The sequence below is a fragment of the Vespula pensylvanica genome, chromosome 20, assembly GCF_014466175.1.
Source record: "Vespula pensylvanica isolate Volc-1 chromosome 20, ASM1446617v1, whole genome shotgun sequence".
Lineage (NCBI taxonomy): Eukaryota > Metazoa > Arthropoda > Insecta > Hymenoptera > Vespidae > Vespula > Vespula pensylvanica.
Genome location: NC_057704.1, coordinates 2438566 through 2463584, shown reverse-complemented (window position 1 = coordinate 2463584; position 25019 = coordinate 2438566). Strand labels below are relative to the sequence as shown.

General features: G+C 28.3%; 5 protein-coding genes across 11 annotated transcripts; 2 read left to right on the top strand and 3 right to left on the bottom strand.

Moving 5' to 3' along the window:
* Window positions 1-2734: 2734 nt before the first annotated feature.
* On the bottom strand, window positions 2735-8848 carry LOC122636020 (DNA-directed RNA polymerase III subunit RPC1). The gene is made up of 20 exons (XM_043826824.1): window positions 8638-8848; window positions 8318-8453; window positions 8083-8232; window positions 7660-7995; window positions 7257-7589; window positions 7050-7187; window positions 6747-6944; window positions 6427-6663; window positions 6006-6339; window positions 5674-5923; window positions 5370-5599; window positions 4936-5286; window positions 4691-4859; window positions 4277-4616; window positions 4002-4189; window positions 3793-3940; window positions 3541-3693; window positions 3254-3454; window positions 3039-3172; window positions 2735-2919 (listed from the first exon to the last, which is right to left on the bottom strand). The coding sequence occupies exons 1-20, from the start codon at window positions 8679-8681 to the stop codon at window positions 2832-2834; spliced, it is 4158 nt and encodes a 1385-aa protein (XP_043682759.1). The 5' UTR covers window positions 8682-8848; the 3' UTR covers window positions 2735-2831.
* Window positions 8849-9564: 716 nt separating this feature from the next.
* On the top strand, window positions 9565-17324 carry LOC122636086 (PHD finger protein 14). 3 transcript variants are annotated; one of them, XM_043826965.1, is made up of 15 exons: window positions 9565-9708; window positions 11208-11546; window positions 12681-12845; window positions 12964-13203; window positions 13348-13559; window positions 13617-13771; window positions 13848-14122; window positions 14188-14643; window positions 14734-15022; window positions 15097-15328; window positions 15456-15640; window positions 15757-15895; window positions 16005-16297; window positions 16449-16557; window positions 17149-17324. In XM_043826965.1, exons 2-15 carry the CDS (start codon window positions 11504-11506, stop codon window positions 17167-17169), a joined length of 2814 nt encoding a protein of 937 aa, XP_043682900.1. In that variant the 5' UTR covers window positions 9565-9708; window positions 11208-11503; the 3' UTR covers window positions 17170-17324. The 3 variants fall into 3 exon arrangements, with proteins under 3 accessions (XP_043682900.1, XP_043682899.1, XP_043682901.1); XM_043826964.1 differs by having other exon boundaries at window positions 9566-9708; window positions 12961-13203; XM_043826966.1 differs by lacking the exons at window positions 9565-9708; window positions 11208-11546 and adding an exon at window positions 12249-12436 and having other exon boundaries at window positions 12961-13203.
* Window positions 17325-17455: 131 nt separating this feature from the next.
* LOC122636075 (dynein regulatory complex subunit 6) lies at window positions 17456-21437 on the bottom strand. Of its 4 annotated transcripts, none has more exons than XM_043826943.1 (7): window positions 21307-21437; window positions 20915-20994; window positions 20414-20689; window positions 19215-20231; window positions 18611-19015; window positions 18317-18460; window positions 17456-18170 (listed from the first exon to the last, which is right to left on the bottom strand). In XM_043826943.1, exons 2-7 carry the CDS (start codon window positions 20972-20974, stop codon window positions 17952-17954), a joined length of 2121 nt encoding a protein of 706 aa, XP_043682878.1. In that variant the 5' UTR covers window positions 20975-20994; window positions 21307-21437; the 3' UTR covers window positions 17456-17951. The 4 variants fall into 4 exon arrangements, with proteins under 4 accessions (XP_043682878.1, XP_043682875.1, XP_043682876.1 ...); XM_043826940.1 differs by lacking the exon at window positions 21307-21437 and adding an exon at window positions 21142-21283 and having other exon boundaries at window positions 20915-21014; XM_043826941.1 differs by lacking the exon at window positions 21307-21437 and adding an exon at window positions 21142-21281.
* Window positions 21373-22239, top strand: LOC122636085. 2 transcript variants are annotated; one of them, XM_043826962.1, is made up of 4 exons: window positions 21373-21508; window positions 21682-21743; window positions 21838-21952; window positions 22050-22239. In XM_043826962.1, the coding sequence occupies exons 1-4, from the start codon at window positions 21474-21476 to the stop codon at window positions 22111-22113; spliced, it is 276 nt and encodes a 91-aa protein (XP_043682897.1). In that variant the 5' UTR covers window positions 21373-21473; the 3' UTR covers window positions 22114-22239. The 2 variants fall into 2 exon arrangements, with proteins under 2 accessions (XP_043682897.1, XP_043682898.1); XM_043826963.1 differs by having other exon boundaries at window positions 21375-21512.
* Window positions 21775-24951, bottom strand: LOC122636076 (protein RFT1 homolog). The gene is made up of 9 exons (XM_043826944.1): window positions 24811-24951; window positions 24577-24726; window positions 24256-24458; window positions 23958-24144; window positions 23596-23880; window positions 23403-23534; window positions 23193-23324; window positions 22630-23130; window positions 21775-22541 (listed from the first exon to the last, which is right to left on the bottom strand). The coding sequence occupies exons 2-9, from the start codon at window positions 24634-24636 to the stop codon at window positions 22383-22385; spliced, it is 1659 nt and encodes a 552-aa protein (XP_043682879.1). The 5' UTR covers window positions 24637-24726; window positions 24811-24951; the 3' UTR covers window positions 21775-22382.
* Between the last annotated feature and the right edge of the window lie 68 nt (window positions 24952-25019).

Sequence of the window (25019 nt, the reverse complement as noted above, 5' to 3'; positions counted from 1 at the left end):
TGCACTGATTCTAATTCGCGGTAGTTATTTATTAACGAACGGTCACTGAATTTAATTCGCGAAACTCTACTGTGTTTTATAATAACAGTCTGTGCGACTGTTAAAAAAGCAAGAAACTTAGCGAACAAACACCGACTCTAACGATTGCATTGCACGCAATCGATACAATTGCATTTATTGTTTAAAACGCGAGACGCGAACGAACAAACACTGCTTCTACTTCGCGATATTTTTATTTTAACGACAGAACACTCGATCATTGCGCTACGAGCACGGTTGCAATGATGTTCTGAAACAGAAGAATAAAGAAAGATTATTAATATTATTCTTATAGTAAGAAATTGTTGAAAATATTGCAAATTTCGGATATAATAAACCGTGTAAATTTGTAATAATATCGCGATAGAACGGATCAAGAAATTAAATGAGTCGGAATTAAGGAAATAGGAGCAGGTCCGAACACGTCTGCAAAGCTACTAATACGAAGAAGAACTGTGTAATTCGTTAATAAAGATGAGACGGAGAAAGTCGTGCCAAAGGCGAACTCGATTGTCCTTTGATTGTTTATATACATATGCTTTAGTCGATACTTATAAACAACGTAGTATAACGTATACGAATAGTAAACGTATATATACATACACGTGTATGAGGTGTACACGCTGTACTACTCTTTGTATATATGTGTATACACGCTGTATTGCTCGATGTGTGTATGTGTGTATGTATATGTGAGTACACGCTTTGTTACTCGATGTGTATATATGCGTATGTGTATACCTGTAACTTTATCGCTCGATCGTTTTTTGTTTCGTTACTTGTGAAATACTGGAAATTCGTAAATAAGAAATGTCTTTACAATTGGTGGGGGAACTTTGAATATATATATCGTAATGTTATCTCTTTCTTTCATTCTCTTTCTCTCGCTTCTCTGTCTCTCTGTCTCTGTCTCTCTCTCTCTCTTTCTTTCTCTTTGATTGTATTTATGTAAAAAGAAATAGACTAACGTGTAGTACAGAATTAATTGCGTGCACATATATGTGTGTGTGTGTGTGTGTGTGTGTGTATGGTGCTTATGTTCGTAAAAGTATGTATATTTGTATATGTATATTTTTACGTATTTATATGTATATATAGATATATGAAACTTGTATATAAGACGAAATACAGTCGAACGCGATGCGAATTAACGAAAGATTATTAACTAAAGCATCGTTAATAAAAGAGAAAGAAGTATTGGTAGCGCGAAAATATAAACAGCAAATTCGAAATAGAAGGCGTCCCCAGAGGTCGCCGAGACGCCAATTTTATTTTCGCAGATATCTTTTAAACGAGACGATGTTACACATTGCGAACATTCACACGTGAAAATCGTGTTTTCGGCAATCGATTGATGTATAAAATGAAGATGTACGTTAGAAAATATATAGTAATTACCTGTAATTAACGAGACGGTGAAGCTCCACTGCAATCAGTACCACAATGTAATTCAAAATGGCAGGTTGACCAACAGCAAGAAAATTAAGTGGACCTCATGCATACGCAATACGCCATCTATACAATGGACCCCCGCGAAGCTTATAAGTTTTCGATTTATTATACGAAAATATCGAAATATTAAAAATATGATATAGAAATGTAAAAATTGTCTAAATGGATACTTTATTAGTCCAAACTATGAAAATTAATCATTGAAATTCGATACTTGTAGAAATAAAGCTCAAAAACATGAAAAAAAAATGTAAGGAAAACGTTCGCACGCAATTATTTTCCATACGAATATTTTTTATTATCGACGTTATTAGTATTCGTTAACAATATCAATCGGAAATTATTTATTTGAGAATTCGATTAGTATATTGGGAGATGATTTACGTTAGGAAATATATGCTAATTACCTGTAATTAAGCCGATGACGAAGTTTCGTTACGATCTCTATCAGCACCCAAATTCGAAAGAGCGTTGATTGGTTGCGTCGAAATGAACAGCACATATGCGCAGTGCGTCATTTTTCGTATATCATTGCGATTATATATATACATATATATGTATTAATTTATTAATTTGTATTTATAATTAAGGAATATCACTTCATACAAAATCTAAACGCCAAAAAACCATTAAAAGTTTATTAATTAGTAACGTGAAATTAAATAAGTTTTTTACTTACTAATTCAAATTTCTCTCCTACACACGTACACACATACACACACATACTAAAGCTTGTCGTTCGTCATTTTTTTTTTTTTACAATGTTGGTCAACTATATAAAAAATAACTGAAAATAATTTAAAATAAATTCAATCTTATAGTTTATAAAAAGAATTATTAAATAAATATTTCTTTGTTAATTAAAATATTTTATAATTTTTTACCATATAAAACCAGTAGTAATGGAAAAATAACCTTAATAAATATTTCATATTAATCTTTTGTATGAAGATCTAATTTATTGGTCTTAATAAACAATTAGTCCCATTATAATATAATTATTAAGATATTAAATTAGTTTTTTTTATTCCTTTTTTTCTTTTTTTTTGCAAATACACATACCAAAAAATACAAAAAAAAGACACATTTCATTCTTATAGTATAATCCTGTATTAATTTTGAACCAGGTTTATCTAATCATATATAATAAAAAAATTCACATAAAATTCCATGTAGAGTACACATATCATTTTAATGAATTTAAATAATCCACATACCGAAGTGAATATTTCAAAACTTTCTCTAAAATATACAATTTACAAAATTTATAATGAAAGAATTATTCTTTTTTTAACATTAAATAACTTTTTATTATTAAAAATATAACAATTTATATATTTTTATACTGCTGCACTTTTTGGAGTCTTCTTATGAAATCTGGCGTCATCAAATATTAACTCTCGTTTTTTTGGTTCCTCTTTATCTGCTGTATTTAATTAATAAGGAAAATAACTTTATAAAATATATTCACATTATATATAACTGATATTGAAAAATATGGATATATATAAACGTATTTTATTAAAATATTAATATGAAAAGGATATTTGTGTAATAATTTGAAAATTCCTGTTCCTACTGGAACTGGAATACCCATTATAATGGATTCAGATACACCACAAATAATATCTTTTTGACCATAGTAAGCTGCATCGAATAAATGGTCTGCTGTTTTTTCGAACTGAGAAAAAAGAAATATATATATATATATAGTAATTAGAAGATTAATGTTAGGGCTTAATACATAAAATATTTTACTTACTGATGCTAAATTTAAAACAGATTCTTTAATCTTTGCCAAACCTTGTCTTGTGATTCCAAGTACTTCACCCCTACTTGTCATTAAATCTGCAACAAGCATGGCATGACGCCTATCAATACTCATACCATGATTCTCCATTACTAACTTGATTTCATTCATAATCGTTGCTCTTGCTGCTTCAATACCAAGAGTTTTAAATACCTATACACGTTAATATAATAAATATAATTTATCTTTATACACTGTTAAATTTTATCAAATTCATATGATATTGAAATATGACATACTTCAATTGTATTATTAGATGTGGTTTTGGTGCCTAAAACTCCTGTTGTTGCCATCACTTCTCTCATATTATCTCCTTCAACGAAAAATTTGTATTTTGTTTTACCACCTGAATCGTCGTTATGTATTACAGCTCTAGATATCGATGGTAATCCCTAAATATTATCGTAGATATATAAAGTAATATTCAAATAGAAATTCCTTATCATCATATATATGTACATACATGCATACATATATACATATATAATTACCTTAATTACAATATTAGGCACTATCTCTTTTAAGTGAGTAAGTGCATAATTTAAACTACTTTTTTGCTTATTAGGACTGATAGTGATAATAGAATCACTTCTGACAGTCACGAATTTTGGATTCAGTTTTAATTTTGAAGTACAAATTCTGTAAAATCATCAATGATATTAATTGTTTTTAATACAATTACACAAATAATTATACTTACGAATAATGTATTGAATTAACATCTACTTCTAGTTTTAATAATTTTATTCTATCTATATCTAATTTAATCAGAAGGAAACAATCATCCGGCAAATACACTTCCTCGATATATTGAGTTACTTCTCCCAAAGTAGTTTTCTCTATTCTACCTTTCACACGCCTTGCAAATTCAGGATCCGTATCATTCTCCTGTTAATACATAAATACATAAACAATTGTAATAATATTAACGTGATAATTATAAACAGTTTAATGAAAAAAAAAAACATTACTTACTAAAGCTGCTGTAATAATAGGAGTACTAATTCTTGGATTTGCATTTATAATCTCTTTAATACGTGGTACACCTTGTGTAATATTCATTGATGCTACACCAGCAAAATGGAAAGTTTTGAGTGTTAACTGTGTTCCTGGTTCTCCTATACTTTGTGCTGCAAGTGCACCTACCGCTGTACCAGGTTCTATCTTAGCTCTCATATATTTTTCTTTGCAAGTGTGAATAAATTCCACTAACTGAGATACAGTAAGTCGCTCAAGATGCGACAATACAGGTGAATTTGTCTTAATATTTTGTCGATAACGAGCTATTTTACGCGCAACAGATTTCAGGAATGTGCTGTTTAAAATATAATTTTAATAAAGTAAATTGTTAATATAATTATTAAATAATATTGTCGTAATATTCCTTACGCTAATTCTTGTTTAAATTCGTCACTGAGACACTCATACTCTTCGGAATTTAACAATTCATTCGTAGCTTTAATCACGCTAGGACCATCTAATGGTTCCTCCTCTTTATATGGAGACTTAGCTTGTACGTGATCAAGAACTCTTTTGTAATCTACTGGACAGTCCTTTCCTACGAAAGTTCAAAGATGAAAAAATCTCTTAATATTATCGATATAAAAAAAGAAACAATCAGACAGTTTTTTCACCTTCCATATATGTTGGATCCAATGCGTCACCACCATAAATTTCTTGCACTATATCTCCTACTGCATTTCGTACTGTCATATCATAATGAAGGCACAAATCTTCTAAACTCTTGACTAATCTTCTTTGCATATATCCTGTTTCTGCAGTTTTTACAGCTGTATCTACAAGACCTTCTCTCCCACCCATCGTATGGAAAAAGAATTCAGTAGGAGTAAGTCCTGAGTAGAATGAATTTTCTACAAAACCTTTAGCTGCTGGAATTTTAGAACGTCTTTCAAAATGAGGTAACGCCCGATCTTCGAAACCATTTGGAACTCTGTGACCACTAATAGCTTGTTGACCAACACAAGCTACAAAGTTTAATATAATAATAATAAATATTTTAGATTATATAAAAAGTTCAATATGAAAATTGGATTCTATAAAGACATACCTATCATTTGTGAGATATTGATAAAACTACCCTTACTGCCAGATAATGCCATAATTAATGGACTATTACTAGGATGAAGCTCTTTTAAACAGGATTTACCAGCATGATCACGTATAACAGAAAGTTCTTTCAATATCATTGCCTCTAAAGTTTCTTCTTCCGTACAACCAGGTTGACAAGCTAAACGTCCTTCTTCCATTCGTTGAATATATTCTGTACACTTAGAATAACTGAAAAAAAAAAAAAATGATGTATTGATAATAATTATTTTCTAAATTTTCATACAACAGAAATCCACAATTACCCAGCATTTAAAAGTTCTTGTTTAGCTCTGAGAAGACCTTGACCTGGTGTAACATCTCCAATACCAATAGAGAAGCCTCTATTCATAAGAAAATAACTTGCTACTCTAGCCAGTCTCCACATTGCTGTTGCAGCAATATCTTCACCCCAATCACGAAAGAGAATATAAAAGATATTTTGTTTTGAACCAGATCCTAATGTAGATTTATCCATGGAACCTGCTAATAGCTGTGAGTTTCGAATAATAACATCTGCAATATATTACTTCATTTATATAATAAATTATTTTATTAATAATACAAAATAAAAAATATGTATATAAGTCTTACTTACATGAATCATTAATACATAATTCTTCATTACTAGTATAAGCTCTACCCTTTGTCTTTAAATTCGCTTTCACTGGACAAGCTTCATTGGGCCGCATAATTAAACTAAAAATTTGTTTACCTGTCCATAATTGAAGTGGTTTCAGAATTGTAGGTTTAGGAAAATCTATGTGCATATTAGCATCTGAACCTGCTAGTAGACAACTTGCCAATTGAGATGCTTGTGCTTTATTTAAAAACATATCTTTTTGTGTTAAAAGATATCCACCAGTAATAAAATCCTGTGTTGCTGCTATTAATAGCTCTCCATTGCGGGGTGTGACCAAGTTAGATTTATTCTAATTATAATAATTATTAATTATCACATATTGATCAAATACTTTCCACATTATTCAATTAATTAATTATTAATTTATCTACATTACCCCCATTAATATCAAAGCTTCTGCTCTTGCTTCTTCTGTTTGAGGTAAATGAAGATTCATTTCATCCCCATCAAAATCTGCATTATAAGGAGTACAAACACATTCGTTAAATCTGAATGTTCTGTGGTCTAATACTTTTGCTTTATGTGCCATTATACTCAATTTGTGTAACGAAGGTTGCCGATTAAATAAAACTACATCATCATCCCTAAGATGTCTCTCAACAATGTCTCCAAACTAAAATTTGTATAAATAGAATATGACAACTTGTAAAATATGAGGAACTATAAATAATTTCTGAAATGAAATTAGATTATTACTTGTAGATCTTGAGCTATCTTTTGACGATTACCATAGCGAAGGAATTTTCTAAATTGGGTCTTTCCCTGCTGTACGAAATTTGCACCGGGATGTACATCAGGCCCATTTTTGACTAACTTTCGCATTAATTCTATATTTGATGGATTAACTCTCTCTGGGTATGTTAATATCTTTGCAACATGAATAGGTACACCCACCTACAAAAGTTTAGTTATTATAAAAAGATTATTACTGTGAAATTTAATTTGAATTCATTTCAATTTATAAAATCAATTTTTAGTTGCATATGAAACAAAACTTACTTGTTCTATTCTAAGATTAGGATCTGGTGAGATCACAGTACGACTAGAAAAATCCACACGTTTTCCAGATAAATTACCTCGAAAACGTCCCTGTTTTCCTTTTAATCTTTGAACCAATCCTCTGCCGGATTTTTTTGGCTATAATATACATTTCGTAATAATTATTGATCTTCCTAACATTGATTTAATTTTAACAATAATACTCACTTGCATATTCAATGGTATTCCTGACATTTCACTATTAATATAAAGAGCACAATGTAATTGTAAAAATTCCCAATCCTCATTATACATTTGCACTTTGGCACCACTTTGTCTATGTTTTTGTATAACATCATTAATAAAAACAATTTCTGATAATTTCATAGTAAGATGATCTTCATTTGTGCCTGCTTTCAAATCTGATACGACACTTGGTCTAATACAAATTGGTGGTACAGGTATTCTCGTTAATATCAAATCTTTTGGTAAAGCACATTCATAATTCATCAGTAAAAGAGGAATATCGTTTGCTGGTATTCTTTCCAAAATACCTTGAACCTACAATTATATTATAATTTCTAGAAATTTATATTCTTGTAAGTTTCATTGAAACATTGTGAGATCTTACCTCTAAGGGATTTAATACGTTGACAATTCCATTTTGAAGTATCCCATCTAATTCTTTATTATTTTCAAGTACATTGCTGTACTCAGCTAATTTTTCTTGAACAATAGTATCAGCTTTTTTCTTCGCTCTGTATTTCTCATGAACTATTTTAAGTAATCCAGCTTTTTTTACAGTACCATTGAGCTCACCACAATTTTGACAAGTTGTAGTCTTTTTGGCTTTTTCTAAAATCTGTTTTCTTAAAGCTTTACGCGTGAGATATCCCAAATTGGGATTAAGAACTTTAGATAAATATCGTTTTTTATCTATATTGGAAAGCATTACATGGGAACATTTCTATGAATTAAAAATATACATTATAAATTATATATAAATATTACTAAATCATATCATTATCAACAGAATCATACGTTTATATATCACCTTACAAATACTTTGAAGAATACCAATAATAGCTCTAAAATAGCCAACATGAAAAACTGGTAACTCTAAATCGATATATCCAAAATGACCAATACATTCGTTCAAAGATTTCCCACAAGATCCACAATTATTTGCATTAGAACAAGTACCCTATGAAGATAATAGATTAATAACTTAAAAGTATAATGTATCATCACTGTTATATCTTATAAATATAACCTTAATTTTTACGTACCATGCGTTTGTCAAGAACACCATATTGTACAGGAGTATGTTGACTATCTTGACTGTATAAATTTTTAGCAACAACATGGATATGAGCTTGTCTTTCCATGTTATAGCGACTATCCACCCCAAAAGATACATGTGATCTAATAAAATAGTAACAAAATTAAAAATCATTTGCTTATCAAACTTTTATACAGTAACATATCTAGTAATACAAATATATATGCATAATGTATATCATAATAAATATTATATATATATATAATAATGATAATAAAACTCTACATATGTAAATGACAGAAACGTTTGATAAATGAATATACATACATTTTTCGGGCGACATCAGTTTCTCTGAATTGTTCTTTCACCATTTTTTAAGAATAATAATTATAATGTATAATATAATTTTGTTGATAACGTTGATAAAGTCTATATATTGAAAAATAATATTATTAAAATAAAAAATTATCTTAGATCACACGTGCTAACCACATCGACCGTTCGAAGAAAAGACAACTAATGAAACATGACCGGTTTGTTTACGATCCTTCATACCTATCCTTGTCCAATTTATATATATATAAATGTACATATATATTTTACAATATTAATAATTAAAAGAAGAGAGAACTTAGTTAAAGCAATTTAATAAATACATTAATTTTCAAGCTTTACATTTTTATAATTCTTTTGCGAAAATAAAAATAACTTCACTAGCCCTCCTTTTATAATGGTTTACGCCAACAGAGAATACAGCTATAATGCTTATCAGATTTTAATAAAAAAGATTTTATTTAAAAAACGAAGTTTTATACGAGAAATCGGTTTTTCCAAATTTTGAAAAAAATCTTTCTTTCATTCATAAATTATTTTCGAAAAAACATTATTTTTTGTGACGATATTTTAAAAAAAAAAAAAATTGTTTTTTTACAAATTCGAAAAAGCAACTCCTCGTTTAAATATTCGTCTTTAAATTAAAACGTTGTTCGTCAAAATCTTATAAGAATTATGTTTAGATTAATCGTTGGCGTAAAAATCATTTTCAACAATTTTAGTAAAAAATAAGTTTCGTATAGTAGCGCCCCTTGAAATCTGCGGTAAAAGAGACGAAGCTTCTACACCTACGAAACGTGTGTGACTTTAGCGACAGGTGTGGAGGAAATATAAACTACAGGCACAATAGGTTTACACCTTCCCCTACCGTGCGTCTATCGTATCGGTGAATAAACTTGTGTAGGTTAGACCACTGTATGCGTAACCTAACAATCGGTTTAGTGTAGGTAAAGTATCAGTCAGTAGGCTGAAAGAACTCACACTTTACAGTCACTCATATTTATATCCTTCTTTGATGGTGGCGTGCATCTCGTAGTGATCCGTGCTAGATAGAACGCAGCGCCGGTACGCATTTGTTTTACAATAATTCATAAAGAATAGATATAATTAATACATATTATAATAATTAATATATAAATTTGCGACATAAACAAAACAAAATTTTGTCGATTATTTTGTTAAAAATAATAATTGAATAAGTGAATACTTACTACACATACACATACACACACGTGCAACACACACACACACACACACATTATTTTAATAAAAATTAAAATATAAGTTCATTTCCGTATTATCTATAAAGTAAAACTTTCAGTGCTTTTTTACATGGAGAGGGGAGGAGGAAAATAGCAACAAACCAAACATTATTTACACGATTTTCTTTTCTTTTTTCTTTATTTTTTTCTCTCGAAAAAATATAAAGCTTTGTAGCAAATTCGTAAAAGTCAAAGCCTCCTTTGATCGTGTTTATTCAATTCGGTCAAAAAAATTACATTTGGATTTATTGTTGATGTAAACCATTATAAAACCAGAGATGATGAATAGCCTTAATGTTCACAATGTTCAATATACAGCAATCGTCAAGATTAGAATATTGTTTAATTTATGTTTGTATAAACTTCATAGAAATATAGGAATACACTAATTAATTATAAAATCATATTTTCATCAGCCATAACAAAATTATACGTCGATCATATACCTCGATAAAACGATTTGTAATTAACGATATTACTACGCTAATATCCCGCCAATGTTTCTCTTATTGGCTTTCGAGTATATATGATAAGCCAATAGTCGACGAGTTTTAAGGCTGTTCATTATTTCTTGCTCGAATCGTATATAACATCAATAAATTGTTTATAATATTTAGAAATTCTCAAACGGTAGCAGGTTTTATTAAATAGAAAATATATTAAATTTATAAAACAATTCAATAATTCTATAATTAATATTGGTTAGGGATTCTTCAAAATAATACTATTGCTCATTAATAATATCATTTATATGATTTCGGACAGAATCAATTTGAAACAGAAATATTAAGAATGTTTTTTTTGAGATCCTTTAGAACGATATAATGTTATAGAAGAAAAAATCATAAAAAATGCTTAGTGAGCAATGAAAAACATTTTTAATGTTTTATATATGAGTAATCAACCGGCCGCCATATTGTCGCAAAAATTCCTATTTGTTGATTGACTTGCGAAGCAAGCGATAGATTATAAAGAAAAGAAAAAGGGTAGTTGGATTACTCGTACCATTGAGATCAATGCGCTTACTTCACAGAAATGATTCATTTCGTGTATATTTCGCTTTGCCAAATGTCATAGGTTTCTATATATTATTTTCGAAAAATAGTAAAATAAAGGATATTATAGAAGAACTAGACAAAAAGAAGATTATTAATTTTTTACACTTTTGTCTCTATCGGAAAAGTTCTCTGCCATTTAGAAAAAAATTAATTAATTATTAATGAAAATATTGACATAATTATATTTAGAATACATTTATTCGTTTTCTCATTTTCTTCGTATTTTCGAACATCCCGCTTAAAGGATTTTCCAAAAGTTAATATGGCGACTTGACGATGAGAGCCGAAGCAGAAGTTCATACTTACAACAGCGTCAAAAGGATAACATGTACCATCGAAGAAGGAGCTTCCTTACGTTGTATTCTATTTTAATATTGACATAATAATTCACGTGAACTGATATGAGACGATTTGTCGGATTTATCGAATGTCAACAACCTCAGAATATATATAAGTATTTATTGTGATTAAAAAAGAAGAAGAGAAAATCGAGATAAAAGCATTATTTTGAAGACTTAAGATCCGTTTTTGTGACCAAGTATGTCTCAAGAAGACGACGTAGGATTTTTATATAAAACAATGAGTAAGTACACAAAAACTGTATATAAGAAAATCGCGATTATTTTCTATTAAATATTTTTATATTATTTTCGTTTAATATTTCGAACATTGAATGTCATATTACGGAATGAACGATCGGGAATGATGTATATATTTGTATACGAATTTATAATTTCTGTATCGAAGTACTCGGAAATAATACATATCTGAAATATTAATTTTGCGATATAAATGTAAATCTCTCGATAAGCATTCTACAACAAAACGATAAATTTTATATACATATATAACACTCGCGTGACTTGTACGTATATGAAAATGGTGTTACACGAAGAGAGAAATTTGTTATCTTTACTTGATTAAACTTCAATCAAAAATCATTTTGCATCTATTAATGAATGTAAATTTTATTTATCTGTTCTTTTTCATTTTTCTTTTTTTTTCTATTTTTTTTCTTTCTTTTTCTCTCTCTCTCTTTTTTTTTTTTTTTTTTTTTTTTTTTTATGAAATACTCAAGCCTCGTGTAAATAAGATTGGAAAATAATAATGAATCCTTATAAAAAAAAATGTATGAATGAATAGATCGAGTTGTTTTGATCGATTTTATAGCACTTGTTTGATGTATTATATATACATAGTACATCTAACAATTACTTTTAAAATTAATTTAACGCAATATGCCGATGACACAACACGTATTGCATATGTAGAGAGAGATAATTTCACATAGTGACGGGTAGGAGTCCTATCGAGAACGATATAGCTACGCGTACAGTCAAGTGTAATTAAAACAAAAATTCTAAAAAAAGAGAAACATAACTATATAAATGTTATAGTCAATATTAATACGAATTAGTTGTACTTTATATAGAAATTTAAGAAATCGGAATTAAGATACAATGAACAGTTCTTGTATGTATTTTTATTTTTTAATAAGCAACGAACATAACCTTAGTATCTTTCCTTTGACGTTTTTACTACTACTTTATTAATTTGTATTAAACATATTATTGAATATTGAATGTTTTTATATATATAATAATAATAATAATAATAATAATAATAATAATTCATTATTTTTTTATATAAATCTACTTTTTTAATAATCCTTATACATTTGTGTATAGAGAGAAATAATAGTATTATTATTTTACAGTTGAAAGAGATCCAAAGAAAAGAAGAGTAAAGCCTATTAGATCTGCACAACAATCATTACTTGATTTTGATTTAGGTGAAAGCTCTGATGATAGTGATTTTAGAATCGAAGATCATTGTGAAGAATCTGACGATGACTCAGTAGATTCTAATGATATTGGAAAAGGTTGCTTAATTAACTTAAAAATTAATTCAATTCTTTCATTGATTATTACAAAAGTAATAATATATAATTTTTTTTTTATTTTTTTTTTATTTTATTTTTTTTTTTTAAGAAGAAGAAGAAGAAGATGGGTCAGAAGAATCAGATGATTCTTTAGCTGATCCATTATTAAGTACAAAAGAGAACACTGGTCTGACTGTAGGAGACGTCATAGAACAAGCTCGTCAGCAAGCTATAAAAGGTGGACCATTAGATGAAAAATTGAACAAGATGCTTATTTGTTGTGGCTGTCTCGGTGATAGAAGTGATGATATAAATGAAATAGTTGAATGTGATGGATGTGGAGTTAGTGTCCATGAAGGTAAATTTTGAGTACGATCTTAAAAATATTCTTTTTTAATAATGTTTTTAAATATAAAGAAATAGTTACTTTCATATATACAAGTTTATAAGAGCCAATTAATATATTAACAAGAGATTATATTCAACAATCAATATATTGCAGGATGTTATGGTGTATCAGATGTAGAGAGTTTCTCCAGTACTGATTCTTTGTGTCAATCAGCTCCATGGTTTTGTGAAGCATGTAGTGCAGGCATTGAAGATCCATCATGCGAACTTTGCCCTAATAAAGGTGGAATTTTTAAAGAAACTGATGTAGGCAAATGGGTTCATTTAGTCTGTGCTCTCTACGTACCTGGCGTAGCTTTTGGAGAGGTAAATTACTTATAATATAAGAAGAAAACTTATAACTATATATACTATTTATCTTAGGTGGATCGACTATCAAGTGTAACGCTTTTCGAGATGGCATACAGCAAATGGGGTGCAAAGCAATGTTCTTTATGTGAAGATGCACGTTTCGCTCGAACCGGAGTTTGTATTGAATGTGATGCTGGAATGTGTCACACATACTTTCATGTTACTTGGTAAGATGCATTTTACATATTAAATATCAATATTTATACCACTAGCATGGAATCTTAACAAGTATAATATTTCCAGTGCTCAGCGGGAAGGCTTATTATCTGAAGCACATAGTGAAGAAGTGGATCAAGCTGACCCATTTTACGCACATTGTAAATTACATTCTGATAAACTTCTTGTTCGTAGACGCAGACGCAATTGGTTAGCGTTGCAATTACGTGCTCAATATCGACAACAACTTTTAAAGCAACCAAACCATTTAGATACAGAAGAACAGCGCAGGATTCAAAGAAAATTAGCAAAGCACAGACATAAATATTTAGCCCATAAAGCATCTCGTCCGCCTCCTTGGGGTATATTATAAATATATTAGATCATTGCAATACTTCTTGATATTAATAACAATCATTATTTTCAGTACCGACTCAAAAGATGCCTCGTCTTTTAACTACGTCTGCATCTGCATGTCGTCAGTTGGCAAAAAAAGCTGAATTAATGGGCGTTGATACAGCAGCATTAGAAGCACAAGAGGCGCAACTTGTAGCTTTAGTGGATGTAAGAAAAAAATGGCATATTCCTCCAGCCTTCAGCGTGGAATTCATAGGATATTACTTGGATCGCAATTTACGTGTTACATCAATGAAAAGAAGATTACAGGAGCTTCTTGACATTAATTCACAATTATTAAATGAACAACAAAGATTAGATAGAAAATACGATGAAGTGATGAAAGACAACGAAGAACAAATTAGAGTAAATGTAACGTTGAAAGAAAAAATTGACATGTATCATCAAATGCTGCGAAATAGCGGCTATGTTAAACCATTGCCCCTAATAGCAGATTTAGCCAAACCAAGAATTGCACCTACACTTGGTAAATGATTTTTAAATGTATATTTTTTCAAATTAATTGAAAATTATTAAAATATAAGTTGGAGAAAAAGATAATCTGTTTGTATTTAAGGTACAGGATTAGGAGTACCAACTGCAGCTGCATTAAAAATGGGTGTTGGTTTTCCGCTACCGGTGGGAAAAGGAGCAGAAGGTATACGTGAAGGTAGAGTACTGAGTAGTCAAGCACATGATCAAAATCATAAAAGTGAATTGACTTTGAGACACCAATGTGGCATATGTAGAAGATCTACTAATCAACATCTTCTTGCAAAATGTGATACGTGTCATCTTCATTACCATTTGTCGTGTTTAAGTCCTCCTCTGTCTCGTATGCCTAAAAAAACCAAACTTATGGGATGGTATGTGTATGATTCTAAAGTAAATCTGATATACTTAATGAAATGTTCTATTATTTATGATTTTATTAAAACAGGCAATGTTCCGAATGCGATAAAGAATCTTCTGGATCGGAGGTTGAACGTGTAGATACCTCGGCTCCTCGTAAATTAAGGCACTGTAAGGATGATTCTAATTTAACGTCTACGCCACCTCAAGAAATCCAAGCACCTATGACACCAACTACACCAACTACATCTAAAAGTGCATCTACACCACTTAACAATGTAACGAACGTTACCGTTCCTGATACGCCGACGACACCAAAGGTATTATTTATTTTAAAACAAGATTGATTTAAACCAAATCGTTAATATATATATATATATATATATATATATATATATATATATATTATCTTAACGTTCTATTAAACTTGTTGAAACTAATTTACAGCTAACTATAAAACCTATGTGTCCACAACCGTCAATGACAGAAGAAGTTCAACTAGCTGAATCAACACATAATCAACAATGTACTAATAATATTACTATAACAAGAGAAGGATCCCCTGAATATATGGTGGCTTCAGCAGATGGTACAGAATCTGTTTCACAAAGGAGTGCAAAAAAAAGGCGAAGGTATATTGTTTTGCATCATTATTTTATAAATTTTATATAATATGAGATATCGTGATTTATTATTATTATTATTATTATTATTATTATTATTATTATTATTATTATTATTATTATAGAGAAAAACATAAAAGGTATACTCCTGATCCAATCACTGGCGTAAAGCAAAGGAAGCGAAAACATAAAAGAAAAAGTCTTGATATAGAAAATCCAGATTTACAAGCACAACCAGAAGTTCATAGACGAATTACTATAAAGGTATACAAATTTAGATCTCTATAACAACATTATGCTTCTGATAAGTAATTAAATACTTTTATTGACATATATTTATATATCTTTTTCTTTTTTTTTTTTTTCGACAAAGATAAAACCAATTCCACGACCGGATGGAGATGTAGCTTCCAAATCTAGCCCACAAATGTTTGTCGCTACATCAACAAGTACAGAAATTACACCACCGCCGCCAACGCTTAAACTTTTACCACCACCACTTCCACCACCTTCCACAAATGTTGTTACAATGAATACATCTAGTAATAGTAACGTCAATAATAATACCAGATTACAAGCAGGAAATGTAAAAAGGGGAAAAGACGCAGATCTTCTTACACAGTGTAATGTCTGTGATACACCTGGTACCAGCCAAAATCTTGTAATGTTAGTAATCGTACTAAAAACTCACAATACTTTATTATTATTATTATTATTATTATTATATTTAATATTATATTATCAATTATCGTTACATATATAGTCAAATATTTTTTATATTAATTTCATTGTTTCTAACATATTATGTACTTTGTAGGTGCGACGAATGCAAAAAATGCTATCACTTCACGTGTTTAGACCCTCCAGTGAAAAAATCTCCTAAAAGAAGAGGCTATTCTTGGCATTGTGCTGACTGCGATCCTAGTGTAAGTTAGTTTTTTCTTATCATCCGGTCAGTGATGTTTTCGGACACAGAAGTGAGATATTTCTCTAAAGAAGCGAGCTGATATGACTAATTATTATGCTCAACAGCCATACAGATTATTATTATTATCTGTTTTTATTTTCAATAATGATGTACAAAAAAGTTTAAAAAAGAATGATATAAACAAATAGTTTTGGCGTTGAGTTAAATTGTGCACAAGTAAGTAGATTTTAAATAATTAAGTAAAATTGGCTTACTGTATTATTAGAGTTAACAATTTTTTACAAAGAGTAATTACATTTTCATGAAGCAGATGTATGATATGTAATGAAAAGATATATTTTTTCATACATTGCTTTGGAAAATAAAAATTTCGTTAATATTATTGTATTTGAAAAACGATTTCTTCTTATACATATAATCTCATTTAATGTATATTTTCAGTATCACAAGAGATCTAAATAGTATGTTGTATACTTAGATTTAACTATATTGCAATACTCTCATCTATGTTCTAAAACTGTCACTGGATGCAGACAATTTAAATAAATATAACAAATTCATATTAGTAAACGTATTTCTTTAATTTCAGGCCTCTGAGTCAGAGACTTAATATCACCCATTTTACGTCTGCAGCCATAGTACTGCATTCACTTATTCAAAGGCAATGTCATTTATCTCAGTGTCATTATAATTTTGTAAAGTAAAAAAGAAAAACAAAAATAAAATTTAAAACAAAAAAAATAAAAGAAAATAAATATAAAGATATAAATAATAAATACAAAATTAGTATAAAAAAAAATGTAGAACTATTTCAAAATAATAATTAAAATTCCAACTTTTTTCTATTAATGCTGGATATATAATGAGTCATATTGTAAATATAAATCGATAATGTCTCCTCTTTATAGAAACTATATATTTTTTCGTCGTACCATTTTTAAATTCTTTCTCTGCTTATTACAATCATGCAGACATATATATGTACATTTGTCGTTTGTGTACAATATTTCGTTATCGATGTATTTTCTCCTTCATAGTTTTTTAAGTAATGGTAAAGGCGAGTTAACAAAAAATAAGTACCGTTTCTTTTTGCATCTCCGTCCGTGTTCAATTTTTACATAACTTTTACTAGACTATATACATAAATCCAACACTATAAACACTTTATTAAAAATTTTTGTATACCTGTCTAGATTAGTTATTTAACTAATAACTAAATATACATAAAATGAATTTAAACAATATTAATCTCAGTTTCTTAATTATAAATGTATAGAATATATATATATGTGTGTGTGTGTGTATATATATATAATATATATAATATTTATTTATATATATACACACGTTATTAATAATATCAAGTATAAAATTTTTAATAAAAAAATAATTTTATTTATATATAGATGGTGGTATTGGTATTGGTGCATGCACATTATTATCCAACAATAAATTGTTTTCTGTTGGCTGTGTATATTCCATGTGCAAAAAAGGCAAATTGCGTATTTCAAAAGTTGTTATTTTTTTACAATGTCGTATATCTAAATATTGAAGACTTTTACAATTTTCTTGTATATATTCTAAACTTTGATTTGTTAATTGTATACAACCCTGTTAATGAACAAAAAACATAGATATTAGAATCCTTTGAAGTAAAGACTAGAATAAATTTAATATATTTGATAGTATTTAATTTGATTTAATTATATTAGAATTAATTAGAAACGATCTAATTGTAAGTCTAATACTGAATATACCTGAAGATGAAGGCGTTTTAATCTATGTAAATATATAGCAAGATATGAGACGCCCAAATCTGATATATTATAACATTGTGTTAAATCTAACTCTTCAATAGCAGAATTATTTTTTGCTAGATATTCTAATCCCACATGTGTTATCTGTAAAATAATTTAAAGATAATAATCTGCAAAAAGCTTGTAAGCTTTTTATGATATTATTATTATACATATTTAATCTTTTTATCTGTAATATATTACATTCATTTTAATTAGACAATTAATCTTAAAAAAAATTAAGTTATATTTTACCTGGCAACATTTTCTTAGACTTAATATCCTCAATTCTATAAAAGCAAAATTATGTGTCAAACTGACATCAGTTATCCTACTGCAACCTGAGAGATCTAATTCTCTAAGACCTTTTAAACGTGTCAAACTAAATGTAGGTATTGTTACAGGTGACGAAGTTGAAATATTCTTCCATAAATTTTTAATATAACATGTTCTATTAGCATCACATACTATTTCTTCTTCTGCTCTTGAACGTAAACTGATTCGCAATAATGATTCTGGTTGCTTATCAGTAACATTAAGTTGAAGAGATTGTATATCTATGTTATCACTGGTATCGATACCCATCAAACCAGCATCTGTTATTCTATCACAATGAGTTACTTTTAACGTTCGTAAAAATATAAGTTCTTCAAATATTTTCTGGAAAATATAAAAAAAAAACATACTTATTGTACTATAATATTATATGTACATGTAAAAAAAAATAATCGTGTTTCTAACTTGTTATATAATATATATATATATATATATATATATATATATATATATATATTATATATATATATACATTAATATAAATTATATCAAACAAAATAAAAATAGTTAATAGGTTCATTACCTGTATTGTTATATCTGTAACAGCTATAAAACAGTAACCTACATCAAGGTACCTTAAATGTGGAAAACATTTAACTATACATCTAATACACGATTCATCAAGATTCAAAGCATTAACAGAAAGTTTCAACATTTTATCATTCCTAATGTCATTTTTTGTAGAACAGTCTGCTTCTTGCACATTTAAATCTATATTATCTGCTTTTATATCCATTTCATTATTATTACATTGTAAATTATTTTGTAATTCATTACAAAGTCCATCAGTGATACATTTGGAGGTAAGTTGTTCACATTCTGAAATGTCTAATTCTCTTAGGTTTCTGAGCAATTGTATTTGTTGTATACCACTATCTGTGACTGCCCTGCATCTTCTTATATTTAAACTTTCTAATTGTTTCAAATGTTTACATATAACAACAAGACTAACATCTGTTATTCGAGTACAAAAGCTTATATCTAATAATTTTAAATGAATTTGGTGGTATGTCAATGTTCTAATTCCAATGATAGTTAATTGATTACAATGTTGCAACTTTAATGTCTCCAATCTAAGATTCTCCAATTTCGAAAGAGTTGCTAAAGCAGTTCCATCTATAAGTGTATGACTGAAGTCTACATGTTTCAATTGTTTTGCAGAAGAAATAATATACTGCAAAATATTTAAAAATGTTAATACTGATTCTGAAGCATAAGTGATCACATTATTATTAGGATAGAATTTTTTATACAAGCCACAATGAAAAGATATTTCGCAACCTTTTAGACTGAGTGTATTTACATTCGGGCATATAGAAATAAATTTATTAAATAAAGCATCACTTAAATATCGATTATAAGTGAGACTAAGTTCATGTAAAAATTTTAGTTTTTCTGAGAGTTCTTTTATATCGCTGTCATCTTCCAAAAGTCTGCCAGACATTAAACATTCTCGACAAGAACTGATGTGTAATGTTTTCAAATTGTTGCAATGCTTAAGAATCCCAATTAGTGTTTTTTCACTGAAATCACAACAGAACTGCAAACAATATTATTTGATTATCATTCATATTTTAAATAAAATTAATAAGGAACATAATTTATCTTTAATTTATAATTTTAATATCGAGTCTGAATAAACCTTCCTTAGTCAGTATTAAAATTATAAATTAAATTAGATTTCATTTTAATTTTGAGTCTTTAATAACTGATTTATTATACCAGATGAAGACTCTTCATAAAAGGTCCATATTGTCTCCAAAGAGACATTGTACTTTTTAATTCCACTTCTTTGAAAATAAAATTATAAAATGGTCGAAAAGAATGTTCTAATATATGTAATACATCATTTAAATTATCTATTCGTGGTGGACCAAGAATCACTAATTGTTGATCTATAAACTTTGTAGTAAGGGATGCTTCGTGCCATATCCGATTAACCAATCCAGCTGCCATTCTATCAGATATAGATAGATATGACATTATATGTATAATTACCTGTTAATAGGAATAATGCAAAAAAATGTTAATATAAGGAATTTCTCTAAAAGAATTTAGAAATAATATTTGGAGAAAAATATTTTATTATCATATTTTTATACTCATTGTGTCAATGCACATAGCAATTACAATGATCACCTAATTTTATCAAATTTTTCAAAATCTTTTGACATTCTAAAAAGTATATTTCTACTAGATGTTTTCAATAGATAATTAACTTACATCTATAGGTAATTGTGGTATATCAATGTTTATTGTGCTCTGGCTAGATATTGTTTCCATTGTTGACCTCAGTTATTGCACTGATTTTATAAAATAAATGCTATCACATTATACAATATTACATTAATTTTTATATAACGATTATTAGACTTAACTCAGTTAATTTATTCTGCTTTTACAATACAATATTCAATTATTAACGAATAAGTTAAATATATTCATTATACCTTTGAGTAAAAGAACGAGCACATATATTCATATTCGTTATAATGCTCTCATTTAAATAAACATTACGTTTATATAAAAGATAGCGATTACATAAAGCTACGTAACATTGTGCGCACGATTCTTACTCAAGTTTGTTCAAGTTTTTTGACAGTTATGATTCCAACCTGTAGGTTATATTAAGTCACCGTATTTAACGTATTGTAACGCTAGGTGCATGTAAAATGGCGACATGTATATTGATATTTACGAAATATCTTCTCAACGTCTCATATTAAGTTCTCTATATTATTTTTTTTTATTTTCTTGAACTGTACTTACAAAAAGCTTCAGAATGGAAAAGAATATTGAAAAAACTTTAGATGAAGTGTAAGTTTTCCAATATTATTTCATTTATGTAAATTGTGTATGTGTATGTATGTGTTATGCGCGCGCGTTTTATTTGGATTCCTAACAAAGAAAACAATAATAAACTATTGTTAGTTTATTAAGTTAAATTATTAACTTTGTCGTATTTTAAGTATTCATTCATTATTTCCTAGAAAAAACAACGAAGCTACAATTGGTTGCATCTTGGTTGATCGTGCAGGATTGTGTTTAGGAGGTATGTTGTTAAATGAACTGTTTTTTCATAGTGTACTATTTTTTATGTATATATTATATAATAACAAATTTCTTTTTACATACATATTCTTTAGTCAAAGGTAATGCTTCAAGCGATAGCGCAGGTATTATAGCAGCCATTGCAGATCAAGTTGCGAAGTTAGAAGTTGCTTCAACTTGTCCAATTGTAACAATCCAAAATGATAACAGGTAATGCAAATAACACTTTAATTATGTATATACAAGTAACATGCACATTCTTCAAGTGGATATTAAATTGAAAATATATACTTTTAATTTCTTATAGGAAATGTCTTATTCAACGACAAGGACCAGTAGTCGGTGCAATTTATAAACATGTTGCAAATTAATGTTATTATCTTTGGCCTTATTTTTAATTTACAGTAAGATATGTTATAAAGTATGATGTATTTTGTTACTTATTCTTATACATAGAAAGGAAGATAATTATATGCCTATTATGTTATGATCAACAATATTATCTTATAAGATTATCTCTTTCAAAGTATAGGAAATAAAAATTACTATTATGATTTTATAAGATTATAGAATTGCATTGCAATCTAATATTTAAAGGATGCAAGTACTAATAAAATATTTACACTTTAGGAATTTAAGGTCAATCATTCTTTTTATATTTGTTTTTCCTTTCATACCACTTGTTACCACCAAGTTTAATTAATTCATAATTTTCATATATCCATGCAATAAGAACCATTATAAATGTTACGAATCCAATTAACAAATGCAACATTTTTTCATCAGGGAAGAAATAGACCTAAAAATACATACACAAATGCATTATTAACTTAATTATAATATTTTTAGATTCTTATCTATACGAATGTAAAAAATAATTTCTTTACATGTGATAAGTTTGTGATAACTGCAGCTAGTAGTAATGTAATAGAGAACATTCGTTTTGGTACTAGTCCAAGTAAAGGATTGTGAATTGTGCCAGAATGACGTTTATTAATGAATATCATTGAATGCACAATCCTCAGACTCATATTAAAACAATTTCCAAGAATAAAACCAACCGGTCCAAACCAAATAACAAATAAATAAGATGCACCCAAAAATGCTACTGATTCATAAATCATTATCAAATTGTTCTTATTTATAGTTGCACTATCAGCTGTTGCATTTGTATAACATTCAGTCACACCATTGATACCCAATAATAATATAGCCAAACAGTGTGCTCTCAATAAGAGAACTGGTAAATTTGATGTTAATTTTGTACCACCGTATAACCAAAGTAATGTACTTGAATAAGATTGTCCAAATACTAAAATTATAAAGCCGATAGCTGTAACAGCTGAGCACATATGTGTAAGTACATTTATACTTTCTTGAACTTTTATCTGCAAATTGCAATTTTTAATTTATATTTCTTTCAATTTCTTTTAAAAATTTATATACTTACTGGATTTTGTTCCAATAAAGATTTATCTCTTTTAACCATTTGTGTAAAATAAAAGTATCCACTGTCTTCAATTGGACGAAAAATAAATCTTGCAGCCAAAGAACCCAAGTTGTTGACAACCTCGTACGTGCCCTTATATTGAAATAATAATTATGCAGTATTATAAAAAAAAAACGTAATATAAATAAGCAATATTTGTAAATTAAGTACCTGTTCGGTAAATGAGAGTACTGGTATAACAGTCATGATTAACCTTTCACCCTCTGTTAAAATTTGTTTTAAAATTCCTTGTCTAAAGAAACTCCATGTTAATATAGTCAATTTTTTATCTAAATATGGGTCCTGAAAATTTCTTATTTTGATTATAAAGAGGTAAAAGGAAAACCTTAAAAAAAATACATACACTATTTTCTAATTGACCAGGCAAAAAATCCTTTATTGTTCGAAATGGAAACTCTGTTGAAATATATTCATCATTCATATCCTTCAAGGATATTCTTCTTTTTTGTTTGAACTTAGTTATACTATTAATGTAATAATGAAAATATGCATAATAACTAGTCGTATAAAATATTGCTGCAACTAATTGTGCTATGCCAAAAGCAAATAACGCATTTTCTGGATAGTAAAGTATTAATGGTACAAACGTTAAAGTACGGATAGTAATCATGATTGTGTCTAGCACAACCTGAAAACAAAATTATATTATGTATTTATCACATAACAATAATTAAAATATAATAGTATAAAGATAAATTTGTTTACTTTAAGTTTAACAAAAAGGAATGCATTGGCAACTAATTGTACAATTAGAGATGATAATTCTATGATACAAGATAATGCCACTGCCCATACTGCAAATGTATAGTAAGGAGGTAAACTTTCAGAAGTTGATAAAAAAAAGAGCCAAATATATCCAAACAGTGAAGACATTACAATGCAAATTGGTACTCTGAAAAATATGATTAATGCTTTAAATATATAATATAATTTTATTAGTAGTCATAAATAAACAATATAATTAATAAATTAATCTCTGCAAGTAATTATACAGAACACTAACGTTATCCAAAGTAGATTTACAACTTGAGCCCAGTTATGTTCAGATGTATTGGTTAAGCATGCCTTCATAAATGGTTCACGAGATAAGAATAATATCATAGATTCTAAAAGTAGTAATCTCACATTGATTACACCCAAAATTGCTTGTCCAACATGACGTACCACAAAAGCATTTAGAACAAATGTAACACAGCGACATATTATCTGTAAAAATTTTTATATACATATAAAAAACATAGTGGCATACTAGATAATGCAATAAATAAATAAAGCATAGAAAATTAACAAGTCGTTTTAAAGAAAATATATTGATATATAATACCTGAAATATGATGTTGAATGAAGCATTTTCTAAGCTGCTCTTTAAGATCGATTGCGACATATTTATATCTAATTAGAAACATTCAACATTTCGAGATTCCCGCCATAAACATTGATGTTGACAATATATTACGTAGGATTTGTAGAATATCTAAAACATAAGTGAAATCGTATTTCCATAATAATTCTTTGCGCATACTTTCTTTGACGTAAGAAATAGATAAATATTACTGACATGATAACCAAACATCAACGATTACACTTGAATCTAATATATTTCATGACGCAATTGTCAAATTTCCCTATATCTTATTTTAATCTAGTAATTTTGCATCTAACATACACACGCTGGTAAAAATATTGTAATAAAGACAATAGATTTTCATAATCTATTATAGATTAATAGATAAATTTCTCTCTGATGCAAACCTGCTACTGAGACTT